At 35.9% G+C, this 18,906-nt stretch overlaps 1 protein-coding gene across 4 annotated transcripts in view; it reads left to right on the top strand.

Annotated features, from left to right (window-relative positions):
- The window catches only part of LOC308687506 (glutathione hydrolase 1 proenzyme-like), a 71,737-nt gene that overhangs the window by 14,142 nt on the left and 38,689 nt on the right, over positions 1-18,906 (top strand). For 3 of the 4 annotated variants that reach the window (XM_081360089.1, XM_081360090.1, XM_081360088.1), the window contains 4 exons: positions 774-863; positions 8,249-8,438; positions 16,333-16,493; positions 16,594-16,743. In XM_081360089.1, coding sequence (XP_081216215.1) covers positions 774-863; positions 8,249-8,438; positions 16,333-16,493; positions 16,594-16,743 — 591 coding nt within the window. The remainder of the gene's footprint in view (positions 1-773; positions 864-8,248; positions 8,439-16,332; positions 16,494-16,593; positions 16,744-18,906) is intronic. The other variant, XM_081360091.1, reaches the window with a different exon arrangement.

The following is an 18,906-nucleotide window of genomic DNA, read 5'->3' as shown; positions in this document are numbered from 1 at the left end:
CGCAAAAACATGCTAGAAACCCTTTGCTAAGTGCTAAAGCATGCCATTATCATGTAATACAGGAAGGTTTTGTAACTCAAGCAAGCAATGTTCAATCTGCCCCAAACTTCAATCGGCCCCTTTCATTGCTGCTTGCAGCTTTATTTAAATATGAGTTTTTTTTTTGTTTTTTGTTTTTTTGCTTGCTGCAACTTTGTGTTTGTAAAACATTGTAGTGATTGTAAAAACTATGACCAGATCATAACTGTTATGTTTTGATGATGACATTATCATCATGTTTTGGCCAGATTCACTGGTCATACAAATACTGGTTTATTTGCTTTTTATTACAATTAATCTGTGATGTTATATCTTGAGATCCAGCAGTGCTTTTAGAATCTACAGCATCTTTATAATCACACACAGACATTAAGAATCAGCGTATGAATCTCAACAATGGTGACAATCAAACAAAATGCTTCATGTTGCAGTGCATGCTGGGAACCAACAATCAAAACTCATCCATGGATCCCATCATGCATTGCAGCTTTAAAAAATGATGCAACTGAAATGTCCCTTTATTTTTATTAATTGTTCCTGTTTGCTTTTATTTAGCTGTTTTATTTTTTATGTGACTTTAGTAGCTTGTTTTGTGATGTTCAGAGTTTATCTGTTTGTCATTAGTTTGTTTATTGTTATTGATTAATTTCAACTTGGCAAAATCACTGCAACCCTGACCATTAGGCCACCAACCCCTTTTTGTGTTAAATTGAGTTTCATGTTTTCACCCTCAGGAAAGGTAGAGACCATTAATGCCAGAGAAACTGCTCCAATGAGTGCTTCAGAGAACATGTTTGGCGAACACCCAGAGAAAGCAAAACCAGGTAAACTACACTCTAAAAATAGATGTGTTTAAAATGACACATGTTGTGTCAGTTTTAACACAATAAATGTGTAAGTCATTTTAACACACAAACTGTGTCTTTTTAAAAATAAAGCTAAAGGGACTGATGTAAAAATATGAACCATTTAATCAATAGTCGAGTACAGAATGCATGTGCACACAAAGTACACTGGTAACCCTTGCTGTAAAAAAAGGCCAAATTCTGACAATATCATACCATTTTCCATTAAAACAGTAATATACCGTAGAAAACAAAAGTAGCCTACAGGAATATACTGTAAATTAACAGTGCTCAAAGTCGACACTCAGAGGCTGTTTTCCCAATCACACCCTATACCCTCATTCACTATTCCCTACATTAGTTCACTAATATAGTCCACTTGAATGAAAAGAAGTGTGTGAATTGAGAAACTGATGAACACCTGATAAGCAGAATCACTGAAGGACAGAGAAACAAGAACAGAAAAAAGAGAAACAGAAAAACTACAACTGACTTCCAGCAACACTGAGTGTGAAACCAGTTTACGATTATTTTTTTCATACATGTACAAAAGTTTTTGTTGAGAATTAACAGAGATTTAGTTAATAATAAAGTTTGTTGTCACCATGATGGAGATCAGTATTTGCTGTAGTTGGTCTCTTGTCCCTTGACTTCTTACCATTCATCTCTCTCTGACTGCTATAACAGTGAGTTTATAAAGCACATTTGTTATGGCAAGAAAAAGCCAAGAGGAAGATCATCAGGTGTTTTAGGCCTTTGTGATGATGACATAATTATCGTGGACATGTCTGATTCTTTGATCTTTCCTGTATATATTCTTTGAATTGTTGGGTATTTCATATTTAGCATATATCTGTGAATCTACAACATGAAATCAATATTTCTGTAATCAATGAAGAATATCGTAATCATATAGTGCTGTAAAACATTTTCAACTCCTGCTTGACTCAGACACACACAGACATCAACAATCAGCACATGAATCTCAACAATGGTGACAATCAAAAGTTTCATGTCGCAATGCATGCTGGGTTCCAGGATAGTATAAAACTCCCAGCATGCACTGCTGCATGAATAAAAAAAATATATATATATTGCCACCATTGTTGAGATTCATGTGCTAATTTGTGATATCTCTGTGTTTCTGAAACATAGTGTAGATCTGTTTTGTTTGTTTATACATGATCTGTTAAAAAAAAAAAAGAGTCATTGTAATGTATTGCTGGGGTTTCACAGTGGTGGTAATGTAACACTTTTGATTGAGGATTAAACTCTGAACGAGTGAGAATGAACTCCTTAGTGAATGAACAGGCTATATGATGCTTTTGTCATCATAATCAACATAACCGCAATCATTCACTAACTCTGTGTGTGCACAAGTGTGACTTGCAAAAACACAGCTCAAGCAGCAAAAGAAAAATGAATGTTTTAGCATCAGCATCCCAACTAAAGCAAGCACTGATCTCTATAATGGTAACTTCAAACCAAACATTTTCAATTAAACATCTCAATAACAACTTCTGTAGATGTATGACAGAAATAAAGTCATACTGGGTAATAATAAGTGTAATAATTTGTAATGGCTGGAAGTCAGTTGTAGTTCTTGTGTTTCTCTATTTTCTGTTCTAACAGCAGGAGTTCATCACTAATGCTCAACAATCACTTTTTACTCTTTGTAGTGTGGATTTCCCTGTGGGGTTGAAAGGGTTAACAGTGCAAGATAAAAAGACACACCCACAAAATGTATTTTAACAGTAATAAACTGTAAGTTATAAAACAGGTTTATACTGGCAACACTGTTGCCAGTAGTTTACTGTAAAATCTTGTTTTTGGGGTCACCATTGTGCAGAAGAGTAGAGCCTGAGCTTCAGTCCAGGAGAAGATCTACAAACATTGATGATTTGCTGCATGTTGCTTTATTTAACAGGCGGTGACTGTGTAGTTGCTGGTCCAGTGGAAATCTCTTTATTTACCAAAGTTTCTTTGTGGTTTCAAATTAAAGAAGTTCACAGCAATACTTTGCTCACGTTGTTAATGATTTATAAATTCTAGTTAATACATTTAAATGACAGTTGGTCAATTTAAGGCAGTCGGTTTCTGCAAGTGTAATTAGTTAACTCGAATTTTAGTGCATTTTTACAGTAAATTACTGGCAACAGTGTTGCCAGTATTTTACTGTAAAAAAAACCCGGTAAGGTCTAACAGTGTACAACACAATGTTTCAAGCTCAATGACTGGACAGACTCACTGTACTGGACATTATTCAGTTATTCACGCTTCAACCCATAACTGATAATGCTGCTTTTGACAAAAGTTCATGAAGAGATAACAGTTAACCGAGTTTGCACTTTGAATTGCACTTTGCACTTTGAATGGGCTTTCCTGTAGCTCAAACAGTAGAGCATTGGCACTTGCAATGCCAAAGTCATGGGTTTGATTCCCAGGGAAAGCAAGAACTGATAAGAATGTATATGTGTACATTGAAATGCAATGTAAGTTGCTTTGCATAAAAGCGTCTGCCAAGTGCATAAATGTAAATAAATTAAAATGTAGCAACTGACAAAATATTGTATATAAATAACTTTTATTTACACTGGCCTGTTTGTTTGTGAACACAGCAAACACTGCACACAATGCACATTGATGGTGTGTGTTGGGGCGCTCTTATAAAATGATGAGTTGAAAACAACACAACCTGTAAAAAGAAATGTTAAAAATTACACATGTTGTGTAGATTTGAACACATGTAGTGTGTGTGCTCAGGGACAACACATGTTGTGTAGATTTGAACACATGTAGTGTGTGTGCTCAAGGACAACACATGTTGTGTAGATTTTAACACATGTAGTGTGTGTGCTCAGGGACAACACATGTTGTGTCAAATTTAACACACAACCTGTGTCGATTCTTAACACATCTCTGTGTTTATAAGGACTACACATTTTGTATTACCTTTAACACAACTAATGTGTTATTCCTCTTACACAGAAGTGTGTTGAAACCTTTTACACACTAATGTGTTATAGTTACACAACTTGTGTCAGATATTACATGACTCTTTAGTTGGTGTGTATTTGCCAAAGTTACTTCCTGTGTTTTTACAACTGAGTGTTTGGATGAACACTGAAACGTATTGCAGGGCTGCCAACTCTCACGCATTGAGCATGAGACTCACGCAATTGACACTTTTCACACGCTCTCACGCCACACATCCATTTTCTCACGCACAGAAAAATTGCGGAGCAAAGAAGTAACCTCATTTTAATATTAAACTAATTCTCAGCTCTTAGATTTCGTCAATTTTATTACGAAATTCAGACAAAAATACGTTTGGCGCTTGTAAATGTGACGTGACAGATTGCTGAGCGCCTCAGTTCAAGTGCACGTGAACCGATCATCTGTTACTTTTTTATTTAAAGATGCAGTACAACTTACCAAAAGTATACATAATATCGACCAATTAGTGTTTTTCAACCACGGAAAGAGGTCAATATAACAGCAGGAGAACAATTATGTCACATAACGTTACATTTACCTCAGGAGAGCCATTTAATGACCATAGCATGTTAACTGAATAGAAAAAATAGCTAGAGAGGAGATTTTGCTGAGCACTATATTACATATTTATTATATTTTTACTTATGTCATTAAATAATTGTTATTATAACAAAAACTGCATTATATTTATTATTTATTATTAATTTGTTATTTTTAACCTTTAATAATACCAGCAGATTGGGCCCTCTATGTTTACAGCATTAGGTGAGATAATTTTTTTAAATAAAATTTCAAATAAACATGTATCCAAATTAGTCAATATTCAATCAAAATCGGAATCAAATCACAAGAATGGAATTGAAATCTTGAAATATTGGTATTGTTAACTTGTTTTTATGGAGTCCAGTGACGTTTAATAAAGAGTTTGTTTGAACATTTTATTACCTGGATGTTTTAGACATCATGAATCTACATAGACAAGCTCTTATTGAGAATGAACAGGTTTTGGTGTTGACGATTCATTGAATGTTTTATTTGAAGTCACCAGAATCGTGATTAATGGCTCCTTTATTTGGGCTCTTGACCCTTTACTATTGTTTTAGTTTTTCCTGTGGCTGCTATAACTGTATTTTAATAAAATACGTTTGTTATGGCAAGAGAAAGTATGATCAGATGTGTCTTGATGATGTCATAATCAGCAAGTGCTGATCTGAACAATTTTTTTGAGTTTATGGATGGTGTGCATTTATGTGCTGTTAGTTATAATGGTTTTGTGAAACTACATCATGTTATCCAGCAGTGCAGAATGATGAAAAAAAAAAAAGACTTCAGTAATTTTTGATCTGCAGCAGAAACTAGTCAAACACAGATATCGAGAATCAGCATATAAATCTCAACAATGGTGACAAACGAAAAGCTTCATGACGCAATGCATGTTGGGAGTCATGGATGAGTTTTGTACTATGGTGGCACCCAGCATGCATTGCGGCATGAAGCTTTTCGTTTGTCACCATTGTTGAGATTCATGTGCTGATTCTTAATGTGTGTTTGATACCGTAGATTGTTAGATCCTGTACGCACTGTTTTTATTAATTTTAAGCTAATTGCTTCATGTTAATCTTGTTAAACTTTTTAAAAGTCATCTTTAAGTTATTTAACTCTTGCTGTGCATAACAAAACTACCTGATTATAATATTATCATCTGATCATATTTTCTCATAATTATTCCTACTGTTTCAAATGTGCAAAATGAATACACAGATATAACAATAGAGAATAACTAATGATATTGAGTCAAGAGCCCAAATAAAGGTGCCACTAATCACGATTCTGGTGACTTTAAATGAAACATTCAATGAATCATCAACACCAAAACAAAAGTCAATATGGTTATTAATAACAAGTGATCTTACAACAACAAATGTGCTCTATAAACACAGAGTTGGAGCAGACAGAGAAAAACTAATGTTAAAAAGGAAAGGGTCAAGAGCCCAACTAAAGTTAACACTGATCACCACAATGGTGACCTGAAACGAAACATTCCATAAAACATTACCATCTAAACGTCTGTTAAATCTAAATAAGAACATGTGTAGATGTATGACAGAAATAAAGTCAAACTGGTAAAATAATAAGTGCAATAATGTGTAATGGCTTGATGTCAGTAGTTCTTGTGTCTCTCTTTTTTCTGTTCTTGTTGTTTCTCTTTCCTTCAGTGATTCTGCTTATTAACATCAGGTATCTTCAGTAATGCTCAATCATCACTTAAAGGTATAGCGGAGGATTTTCTTTTTCCGGGTGGGTAGTGTAAACTATTGGTCCACCTAAGTGTCAATCATTCTGGTGATATGTTTACGTAAGGCCGTCGTACGTGCTCGTCCCTTAGTTTTCGCTTTCTGCGCATGCGCACTTTCAGGTGTTTATGTGTGGTGAGCTAGAGCTAAGCCATTCATTGAAGCTCGCCGTTTCACCGGGTCCTTTGAAAATGTCTGAGGGTCGCAAGAGAAAAAGTTTGTACGAACTGTAAGAGAAGAAGAGAAAGGCCTCAGAAGAGAGAGACAAGATCAGAGTGTTTTTGGGAGATTGTTTCACACGATGGCGTGCGCTGAAAACACAGGTTGGGCTTCCCACTGATGCCTCAGTCGCGAAGTTTCTACTCGACAGGTAAAGTTTGGCATGCTATTTGGAGAAAAAGTGCAAATCTTCTTTTGGAAAGTAATCTTGTATGAGCGATGCCGACAGCAACTTGTAAACAGAGCGTGCACGAGGAGAACCTCGCACACGTTTAATAGGCGTTCCCTCTCGGGAGCAGAGTGTTGCGCATGTGCATTTTTTCCAAAAGTGGAGAGGGCGGTTCTTATCTAAAATTCGGAAAGATCCTCCGCTATACCTTTAATTAATCACTTAATTATCTCATTAACTTCAACACTGCTTCAGTGTTAATTTTAACACCCTGTAGTGTGGACACATAATATGTACACTGAGGAGTGTTAATTTAACACTGGGGATTTTGTGTAGAAATAACACACATTGTGAGTTAAAAATCTACACAACATGTGTCAAAATACCATCAACACATACTGTGTGTTGTTTTTTAACACATCGTCCCCTGGGAATTATAAGGTTCTATCTGCGTTCTGAGCAGTTTTGAGATATTGAGCTTCAAAGTTTTTGCATTACATATAGGAAAATGTATATGGGGAACAAGTTTCTTTCAAACATGAAAATAACAGGGACCATAAATGTATTCTAAATATACAATATCAAAATCCTCTCAAATTTGTAAATGGGGATTTTTGGAATGTGTCAAATGCAGATAGAACCTTCTAATTCTAAAAAAACACTTTTCGCTTAGAATTATAAGGTTCTATCTGCCAAAACATTATTTGAACACTAAATATAAAATTATTAATGTTGTAACAATGTCTCAACATGTGTTAGAAAGTAAAATTTGATCCTTTCTATGACATTTATTTAATATTTTTAGCACTTCCATGTATTTAGGACATTTCAAATTAAGCAAGGTAGGTCTAAATATTTTGTCCAGTGCAGATGTTAATTTTTGGTACCAATTTGGTGGGTAATTAAACACATTATTGCAGAAATTGTTACTTTAATCTTTCTTTTGTTTAGACAAAAAGCAGCTACTGTAATACATCTGAGCAGGACTTTATTCCACCTAAAGTGGGCCAGGTAAAATGGCTTTCTCTCTAGACATCAGTATGGCTGAAATAACATGCTAACGTTTATTGTTGTAATTAAGAACCCATCAATTAAATTGTTGACTATTTCACCTTTAAGGCTTAATATTGTAAAAATTAAGACATTTTAAGACTTTAAAAACTGCAAGAAAACAGACATGCATCAGCAAATTAATTCATAAAGTTTAATAATCATTGAAAAATGATTCACTGACTATAATCACAAAAAAAGGTCTCATTTTTTCATATTTTTCAAGGTCTCAAAAACTCATTTTTTAAAACACAACTATAATACTCTCTGTGACTCATTTTAAAAACACAGACTTATACTCTCTATGACTCATTTTTTGATTGGTCCTCTTCTGTCCATTCGAAGTGCTGATTGGCTCACGCAGATAGAACCTTATAGAGCCAAGATAGAGTTCGACTTTGTAGATAGAACCTTTTTGTTTTTTCAATAAAAAGTCCCAAAATGTACACAACTTAAAAAAAAACATCACATAATGTAAATAAGTTGTCACAGAATAAAAATATGTGAATAACTCAATTTTGACAAAAATGTCAGCTAGAACCTTATAATTCCAAGGGGACGACATCTCTTTTTAGAGTTTCATTAAAACATTAAAACAAAGCTGAAATCTGATGATTTTATTTTCACATTGACAGGGTTGTTCATAGCTGTACCAGGAGAACTGCGTGGTTATGCACTGGCACACAAAAGGCACGGGAGACTGCAATGGAAAGAGCTGTTTGAGCCCAGTATAAAGCTGGCCTCAGAGGGTTTTCAAATGAGCAGTTCCTTGGCCAAAGCCATCAACTGGAACAAGGACATAATTATGAATGATACAACATTGTGGTAAGAATAAATAATCTAGTGTGATCTAGTTTGATAATTTGATCTAGTATAAACAATAAGCACACACTACAAGTAGCTATCATGATGAGGTGGCCTGATTCACTAATCTCATCTGAAGACATTATTTGTTATTCAATTCACGTTTATTTGAATAGCACTTTTCACAATACACATCGTTTTAAAGCACACAGCAAAATCCCCAGTGTTTAACCCTCTAGGGTCTAAGGTGTTTTTGGGGTCCTTGAGATGTTTTGACATGCACTGACATTTGTGCTTTTTTCAGTTGCTCACAACTTCAGTTTTCAGTTGCTTTTTTCTGTTGCTCACAGTTGCTCACAACTAAATAAATCCTCAACTTCTAAACCTCTGTTAATTCTCATAAGAACTTCTGTAGACATCTGACAGAAATAAAAAAGTCAGTCTGGTTAGTAATAAGTGAAACACAAAAGTAATGCTATTCGTGGAGTTATTTAATCCTCCTCTGCTGAGATCTTCACAGATTTAATTTATTTTATTTTCAGTTGATTTCATCTAAGGCTGTGGCTGAAGTCAGTTGTAGTTCGTGTTTCTCTTTTCTTCCGTTATTCTGCTTGAGGTGGCATTTTCTTCACTTCTCATCGTAAATCATGCGTTATCTGTGATCTCCTTGCTCTCCTGCTAGCAGAGAGTACAGAGGCCACAGTTTAGACATCATTCCTGTTATAAAAATACGAAACATTTTACACAGATTTCAATCAAGCCATCTTTTGAATTAAGAACATACAATCGTACTGATAGGAAACGAGACACACTTTCATTCAAACATCTAATAGTTATAACAATTACATGACTTATATGGGATCTAAGCATATTAAACACATATATAGGTTGTAGACACAATATAGAATTATGTAGTTGCACAATGTTTGATTATAAGTCCATCAAGAATTGTTTTGGGATGATTTTTGTATTTTTATAGGTAAAGTCTCAAGGTAATGATACACAGGGCAACTTTTTGAGCAATGTTGCTGGGCAATCTTGCCGAGCAATTGTTGCTTGGGCACTTTCCCATTTAAAATGGGCAATACATTTCTATCTGGATAATTTAGATCGGTCGTGGGCCCTGTCTCTCATCCGGTTGCCCGTTGACGGCAACATTGCCCAGCAATATTGCTAAAAAAATTGCCCTGTGTATCATTACCTTAAGTCTCTGTGGTTTTAAGAGATTTCAAACTTGGGGTCATTCAGAGGTCCTTAAGAAGACCTCTTGTATATCTGTCGTGGGATCAAGCAACCTCCGCCGTTATCTTGGTCGGGCCTTGAGCTTTGCCATCTCTGATCCAATCAGTCTTTTCCTAACCATCTAACATTGACAACGTTCTTCCTTTAGTTGCTTGCATGGCCATAAAGTTCTTAGCGTAGACTGGTTGGAGCCTGGATTTTATGGTTCTGGATTGGTGATTTGGGGTCTGTGGTTTTGAGTTCTGTGTGGAATTATGTTTGAACAAATCACCTGGAAGATTCATTTGTGTTTGGTTCGCCCTCAAACCTTACATAATTATAAAATGATTATCCAATTATCATGCTGGGAACTAGAAAGAAAAAAAAACCTAGAAATGTATATCTTCTTTTAGTGAACTCAACTGAAATCATTTTCTATTTTAATCTGGAAAAGTATCTGGAAAGTAACAAGTGAAATGGTAATGCTGGTAATGCTGTTTGTGGAGTTGTTCAATCCTCCTCTGCTGAGATCTTGAGAGATTTAATGTCTTCTTTTAGGCTGTGGTTGAAGTCAGTTGTAGTTCTTGTGTTTCTCTTTCCTTCAGTGATTCTGCTTGTTAACAGCAGGTGTTCATCACTAGTCAAGTCATCTTCATTTATATAGCGCTTTTAACAATGTAGATTGTCTCAAAGCAGCTTTACAGAGATAAATGTATAATTTAACGTAAGATTGTTTTGGCTGTATAGCGGTTCTTTAATAAAGTTATTTTCCAGCTAAAGTTGGTTTTGATTGATTCGCTTCCGTCACAACGATCATTTGTTATTAAATTAGGGGCCGCCAAGACGACACCATTCTCTCTACACAGACTTTAAACGCGATCCTGTGAGAAACGCTGATGGCGTTCACATGCGCATTAAGAACGGGTTCTATAGTTATGTGCGTTTGAATATATGTGTGCAGGTTTGTAATTCCCTACAAACCAAGCCTAAACAAATTACTGGTGTTTCCTTATAGTTTTAATTCAGAATTTTATTTTATTTTATCAATTCGGGGTAGATACGCAAATTGAGTTTTCCCGACGACGCTTTATCTGTATAGTGGTAGAGGGATCCTCCATAGGGAGAGACTAGTTGGCACTTCAGCACTGCGTTGTCATCGGGTCCAGGCGAAGGGCCTTCGTCAGATCTGGAAACGGCCTGGATCCGGCAGGCTGCGGGAAAACCTCTGGATAAACACAGACACTAAAATTAGCGTAGATGCAATTCTTCTCATGATGTAACAAGTACATCAGGATTTATGGGAAGTGTTCCCGGTTCCAGCTGACCTAATCTATGCAGCCTAATATTGAATTATAGAAGTCTATAATGTATTATGTGAATGCTAGGTCAAAGAGATGTGTCTTTAATCTAGATTTGAACTGACAGAGTGTGTCTGCTTCCCGGACAATGGTAGGAAGACTGTTCCAAAGTTTTGGTGCTAAATAGGAGAAGGATCTACCGCCAGCAGTCGATTTTGATATTCTAGGTATTATCAACTGGCCGGAATTTTGAGATCGCAATAGACGTGAAGGAGTATAATGCGTTAAGAGCTCGCTCAAGTACTGCGGAGCTAAACCATTTAGTGCTTTGTAAGTAATCAGCAATATTTTAAAATTGATGCGATGTTTAATAGGGAGCCAGTGCAGTTTTGACAGAACTGGGCTAATATGGTCATACTTCCTGGTTCTGGTAAGAACTCGAGCTGCTGCGTTTTGAACTAGCTGTAGTTTGTTTATTAAGCGTGCAGGGCAACCACCCAGTAGAGCATTACACTAATACTTAATCATCCCTTAATTAATCACTTAATTATCTCATTAAGTCAAGTCAAGTCACCTTTATTTAGATAGCGCTTTTTACAATACAGATTGTATCAAAGCAGCTTCACAATGATAACATGAAAATAATACAAAAAAGTTTGTTTCTAGAAGAAAATTGCGTCATCGTCTACCTTAAGTAAGGAAGATCAATAATATTGTCGAAAAATAAATGTCTCCAACTAAGCAAGCCAAAAGCCAAGGCAACAGTGGCAAGGAACCAAAACTCCATCAGTGACAGAATGGAGAAAAAAACCTTGGGAGAACCCAGGCTCAGTCGGAAGGGCCAGTTCTCCTCTGGCCAATGAGCGAACAGTGTTTGATTATGATTCGGGCAGCATTACAGGTCAGAATTCAAATTGGATCAGAACATTCAGAGTATTTATCCATTTCCATCTGGTTGGAAGTCAAAGTCATCACGCCGGTATGGAGACGAGTAGTTGAGGATCAGTGCCGATGGCTGTCGTGTTGATGAGGCCTTCACAGTGATATTCTAGGTATTATCAACTGGCTAGAAGTTTGGGAACTCAATAGACGTGAAGGACTATAATGCGTTAAGAGCTCGCTCAAATACTGCAGAGCTAAACCATTTAGTGCTTTGTAAGTAATCAGCAATATTTAAAAATGTATACGATGTTTAATTGGCAGCCAATGCAGTGTTGCCAGAACTGGGCTAATACACAGCAAAATCCCCAGTGTTAAATGAACACTCCTCAGTGTACATATGTGTCCACACTACAGGGTGTTAAAATTAACACTGAAGCAGTGTTGAAGTTATTGAGATAATTAAGTGATTAATTAAGTGATTGGCCATTAGTGGTGACACCTGATGTTAATAAGCAGAATCATTGACGGAAAGAGAAAAAACAATAACAGAAAAAAGAGAAATACAAGAACTACAACTGACTTCGAGTCATTACACATTGTTGCACTTATTATTACCAGTTTGACTTTATTTCTGTCATACATCGACAAAAGTTCTTGAGATTCAACAGAAGTTTAGACGGTAATGTTTTATGGAAGTTTTCTTTTCAAGTTACCATTAAAGTGGTCAGTGTTTTCTTTAGTTGGGCTCTTGACCCTTTTCATTTTGTTAATATTAGTTTTTTCTCTGACTGTTCCAACATTGTGTTTATAAAGCACATTTATTTCTGCAAGAGAAAACATGACCTGCTCACAATATGTTTTGATGATAAAAAAATTATCATCATGTAGTGACCTGATTCACTGATGTAATTCAGAGTCTAAATTTTTGACTATATGCTTGATGTCTTGTTTTAGTATTGGTGGTTGTAGCTCTGAGATCCTACAGTTTGAGATCCAACAGCAATATGAAAAACTTTGAAAATACTTTGAGCAAAGAAGTTATTGTGTTAAAACACACAGACATCAAGAATCAGCATATGAGTCTCAACAATGGTGACAATAAACAAACTAGTGACAAACAGATCAACTATGAACATCACAAAACAAGCTACTAAAGTCAGAACAAAACAATAGCAAAATAAAGCAAACAATGAAAATTACAGGACAATTCAGCTGCATAATTTATTCATGCTGCAATGCATGATGTCAGCCATTGATGCGTTCTGATTAGTGGCTCCCATCATGCACTGCAACATGAAGCATTTGTTTGATTGTCACCATTGTTGAGATTCATATGTAGATTCTTGATGCCTGTGTGTGATTTTAAAACTTTCAGATCATTAAAACATTCCTGTAAGTAACTACTGTAGTGAAAAATTAATAAAACATGTGGATAATCAGTTTATAATAATGGAATGGATCATTGAATCAGGTCACTAGTAATTTCATCATCAAATCATAACCAGGGCTGCATTTCCAAAAGCATCTTAAGCCTAACTTGATCTCAGACCAACTGCAACAAATGGTCTGTACGATTAAATTAGGCTTGCAATGCTTTCAGGAAACACAGCCAAAGTCACAGTTTCTTTTGCCACAACACATATGCTTTATAAACACAGAGTTGAAGCAGCCAGAAAAATACTAATGTTAAAAAGTAAAGGGTCAAGAGCCCAACTAAAGCAAACACTGACCACCATAATGGTGACATGAAACGAAACATTCCATAAAACATTACCATCTAAACGTCTGTTAAATCTAAATAAGACCGTGTGTAGATGTATGACAGAAATAAAGTCAAACTGGTAAAATAATAAGTGCAATAATGGCTCAAAGTCAGTAGTAGTTGTGTTTCTCTTTCTTTTCCACCTTAGAAACATCGCTAAGCTACGTAATATGCTATCTGTTTCTGATGCAGAAAAGCTAGTTCATGCATTCATGACCTCGAGACTAGATTACTGTAATGCTTTATTAGCCGGTTGTCCTGCAACCTCAATAAACAAGATACAGTTAGTCCAAAATGCCGCCGCTAGAGTTCTTACTAGATCAAGAAAATATGATCATATAACACCAATTCTATCATCACTACATTGGTTACCTATAAAGTTCCGTATTAATTACAAGGTATTGCTACTGACTTATAAAGCCCTAAACGGCTTAGCTCCAGTTTATTTAAAGGATCTTCTATCGCCCTATAATCCATCGCGCTCTTTAAGATCACTAAATTCGAGGCTTTTGGTCATACCTAGGATATCCAGATCATCCAAAGGAGGGAGAGCATTTTCACATTTAGCTCCAAAACTCTGGAATAGCCTTCCTGATACTGTTCGTTGCTCAGACTCGCTCTCCCAGTTTAAAACTAGATTAAAGACGCATCTCTTCAGCCAGGCATTCATATAATACTTTTAATCTTACAGTTAAATCCGGTCTCTAGTTCATAAACGCGAGAGGAGAACTGGCCCCCAACTGAGCCTGGGTTCTCCCAAGGTTTTTTTTTCTCCATTAGGTCACCTGATGGAGTTTTTCGGTTCCTTGCCACTGTTGCCTTTGGCTTGCTCAGTTGGGGATACTTAATTTAATCAATCATTCAACAATACTATTGATCAGCATTACCAAACGTGGACGTTTTACACTAGAAACAAACACTGATGTACTATTTTATTTGATACTGTGAAGCTGCTTTGATACAATCTGCATTGTGAAAAGCGCTATATAAATAAAGTTGACTTGACTTGACTTGACTTCAGTGAGTCTGCTTGTTATCATCAGGTGTCACCACTAATGGCCAATCATCACTTAATTAATCACTTAATTATCTCATTAACTTCAACACTGCTTCAGTGTTAACTGAATTATCTCATTAACTTCAACACTGTTTCAGTGTTAATTTTAACACTCTGTAGAGTGGGACCATATGTGCTCTGAGCAGTGTTGATTTAACACTGGGTTTTTTGCTGTGTACTGTAAAAAAGGAGAGCTGTAAATTAACGGTAAAGGGCTGTGAATTAACAATACATTGCTGGCAGCCACATCTGCCAGTAGATTACCGTTATTTTACAGTGACATTTTGCAGCGTAACTCCAATAGAGTTAAGAATGTCTTTAAATGCCAATCCCAATGCATCTTTTTCATTATCTACATTATATTAAAATCACCAACAATTAGTACTTTATCTGCAGCCAGTACTAACTCTGATAGAAAGTCAGCAAATTCTTTGATAAAGTCTGTATGGTGCCCTGGTGGCCTGTATACAGTAGCCAGCACAAATCTCAAACGTGATTAATCATTTACACTAGACAGTGTCACATTAAGCACCAACACTTCAAAAGAATTATATTTGAAACTAGACTTCTTAGTAATTCTGAAGATATGACTATAAATTACAGCAACACCTCCCCCTTTGCCTTTCAGACGAGGCTCATGTTTATAACAGTAATCTTGCGGGGTGGACTCATTTAAAGTAATGTAATCGTTTGGTTTTAGCCAGGTTTCTGTCAAACACAGCACATCTAGGTTATTATCTGAAATCATATCATTAACAATAAGTGCTTTTTAAGTAACGGATTGAATTTTAAGCAACCTGAGCTTTATCATTTGTTCATTTGTATTATATCTGTTTTTTATTTGTTGAACATCAATTACATTTTTAACCTTAGATGGGTTTGGAAGTTTTTTGTATGTCCTAGTTCGGGGAACAGACACAGTCTCTATATGATGATAGCTAGGTGAAAGAGGCTCTATGTGATGGGATTTATCTGACCTTGGTGACGCGAGGCCGCTAGCAGACGGTCGGTTTAGCCAGTCTGTCTGCTTCCTGACCTGAGCCCCAGATTGTCATGTTTGAGCTCTAAGACTATGTGCCATATTACTAGAGAGAAGAGCAGCACCATCCCAGGAGGGATGAATACCATCTCTTTTCAACAGGTCAGGTCTGCCCCAAAAACTTTTACAATTGTCTATGAATTCTATATTATTTTGCGGACACCACTTAAACAGCCAGCCATTGAGTGAGGACAATCTGCTAACTATCTTATTACTCCTGCGAACAGGAAGTGTTTTAACTTTAACACTTTTAACACTCTTTAGAATGGGACAATATGTACTCTGAGCAGTGTTGATTTAACACTGGGGATTTTGCTGTGTACCTGTAACTTTGTGGTAATCCTGATGACCTTGATTAGCTTGTTCAGGTGTGTTTGATTAGGGTTGGAGCTAAACTCTGCAGGAAAATGGATCTTGCGGTTCAGAGTTGAGGGTCCCTGGTCTAGGCCTAGGTTATACCTTAGTATAAAACTTTCTCTTGACTTTCTTTGCCATATGAAATGTGTCTTATAAACACACAGCTACACAGCTAATTTTTAAAATATAAAAACTACAGTTGAAATGTTGTGTTCCTACACATTTATGCTGTGGTCCAAGTAGCTTTTACTTTTTAAAGGATAACATTGTCTCATTGTTGTTGTTCTTTTTCTTTCCAGTGAAGTGTTTTGCGACTCAAATAATAACCCCTTGAAGGAAAATGACATTATAAGATTTCCCAAACTAGCTCTCACCTATAAGACGATCGCAGAAGAAGGACCAGGTGTCTTTTATAATGGGTCATTAACTCAGACTATAGTGGATGATATCAAGGCTGCAGGTTATTTCATGCTTAAATTTGACTCATATCTAAGTGATCTAGAGACGTAATATTATCAAAGTATGCTAATCTGTTTGAATCTTTGTTTCTCGTAATGCAGGAGGCATTATAACACAAGAGGACCTACTGAATTATAAGCCAGTGCTGAATGAGTATGCATTAAACTTTACTGTGGGGAAATACATATTTCATGCTCCTGATGCTCCATTCGGTGGACCTGTACTCGCTCTGATACTCAACATTCTCAAAGGTCAGTGAGTGTGTGTGTGTTGTGTGGATTACAGGTTGAGAATGCTACGGTCCGCACTCTCTAATTACTCCAAATAATACTCCATAACATAAGTATTTTCTGGATTGGTATAAGTACATCTGTATTTTCCTAAATATATTGTACATTTTCATTAACTCTCTGGGGTCTGAGGTGTTTTCTGGGCCTGGAGGTGTTCTGACATGCTCTGACATTTGTGCTTATTTCTGTTAATTGTGAGATTTTCATGACTAAACTCTGATTACTTTGTATTCAGCACAAACTCAGCTACAATAATATGTCAGCAGCATGTATGTAAAAGTTTGTAGTTTTGAGATAATGACGTTTATGTGTGGTTTGTGAAAAAAAAAAAATTGTCACTGAAATAAGGCCATGAAACCCCTACTGATTATTTCTTCATAAGACTTTTGAAAATTGTATCACGTAGCCTAGAATATTTGCTACAAAACTATGTGAAAATCATTCCTGACAACTCATTCATAAAAAAACAATAACAATATTGATTTTAAAATTTGTAAGACATGTTTTTGTTTCACCATTTTTTTTCGTCACCATTGTGGTGGTCAGTGTTTGCTTTAGTTGGGCTCTTGACCCTTTTCATTTTTTAATGTTAGTTTTTCTCTGACTGTTTCAACATTGTGTTTGTAAAGCACATTTGTTATTGCAAGAGAAACTCCTTTGTTAGAGATTTGTTACTCCTGAGATTCTATAGTTTGAGATCCAACAGCAATATGAACAATTTTGAAAATACTTTCTGTACAGAAGTTATTACGTTTAAACACACATATATCAAGAATCAGCATATGAATTTCAACAATGGTGACAATAAACAAACTAGTGACAAACAGATCAACTCTGAACATCACAAAACAAGCTGTTAAAGTCAGAATAAAACAATAGCAAAATAAAAGCCAACAGAAAAAAACAATGAAAATTACAGGACAATTCAGCTGCATAATTTATTCATGCTGCAATGCATGGTGGGAGCCATGGATGCGTTCTGATTGGTGGCTCCCATCATGCACTGCAACATGAAGCATTTGTGTGATTGTCACCATTGTTGAGATTCATATGTAGATTCTTGATGTCTGTGTGTGATTTCAAAACTCTCAAATCATTAAAACATAACTGGAAGTAACTACTGTAGTGAAAAATGAATAAAGCATTTAAATAATCGGTTTATAATGCTGGGTGAGATTAGAGAATAAGGTCACTACTAATTTCATCATCGAAACATAACCAGGGCTGCATTTCCAAAAGCATCTTAAGCCTAACTTGATCACAGACCAACTGCAACAAATGGTCTGTATTATCAAATTAGGCTCGCGATGCTTTCAAGAAACACAGCCCAAATTCATAGTTTCTCTTGCCACAACAAATGTGCTTTATAACCACAGATTTGGAGCAGCCAGAAAAATATTAATGTTAAATAGTAAAGGGTCAAGAGCCCAACTAAAGCAAACACTGACCACCATAATGGTGACATGAAACGAAACATTCCATAAAATATTAGTCTAAATTTCTGTTGAATCTCAAGAACTTTTGTAGATGTAGGACAGAAATAAAGTCAAACTAGTAACAATAAGCGCAATAATGTGTAATGACTCGAAGTCAGTTGTAGTTCTTGTGTTTCTCTTTTTTCTGTTCTTGTTGTTTCTCGTTCCTACAATGATTCTGCTTATTAACATCAGGTGTCACCACTAATAGCCAATCATCACTTAATTAATCACTTAATTATCTCATTAACTTCAACACTGCTTCAGTGTTAACTTAATTATCTCATTAACTTCAACACTGCTTCAGTGTTAACTTAATTATCTCATTAACTTCAACACTGCTTCAGTGTTAATTTTAACACTGTAGTGTGGACACATATAAACACTGAGGAGTGTTAATTTAACACTGGGGATTTTGCTGTGTAGCAGGCGGCCTATACATCATTAAAAAGGAACATATCAGTAACACTACACTAGAGAAAAATATATTGATTATCATATGTTACTTCAAATATTTCCATTCGTTATGACGTTATGAAATGAGATTGGAGTAAAAACATGAAGCCTAATGCACAGCGTGACTGACTCAAACGCATAGTGCGTGCAGAGAACATTTACTGAAGTGATTGAGCCGCTCCAAACTTTTGTT

Source organism: Scardinius erythrophthalmus (assembly GCF_964197995.2).
Source record: "Scardinius erythrophthalmus genome assembly, chromosome: 3".
NCBI lineage: Eukaryota > Metazoa > Chordata > Actinopteri > Cypriniformes > Leuciscidae > Scardinius > Scardinius erythrophthalmus.
This window is presented reverse-complemented; position numbering and strand designations above follow the sequence as displayed.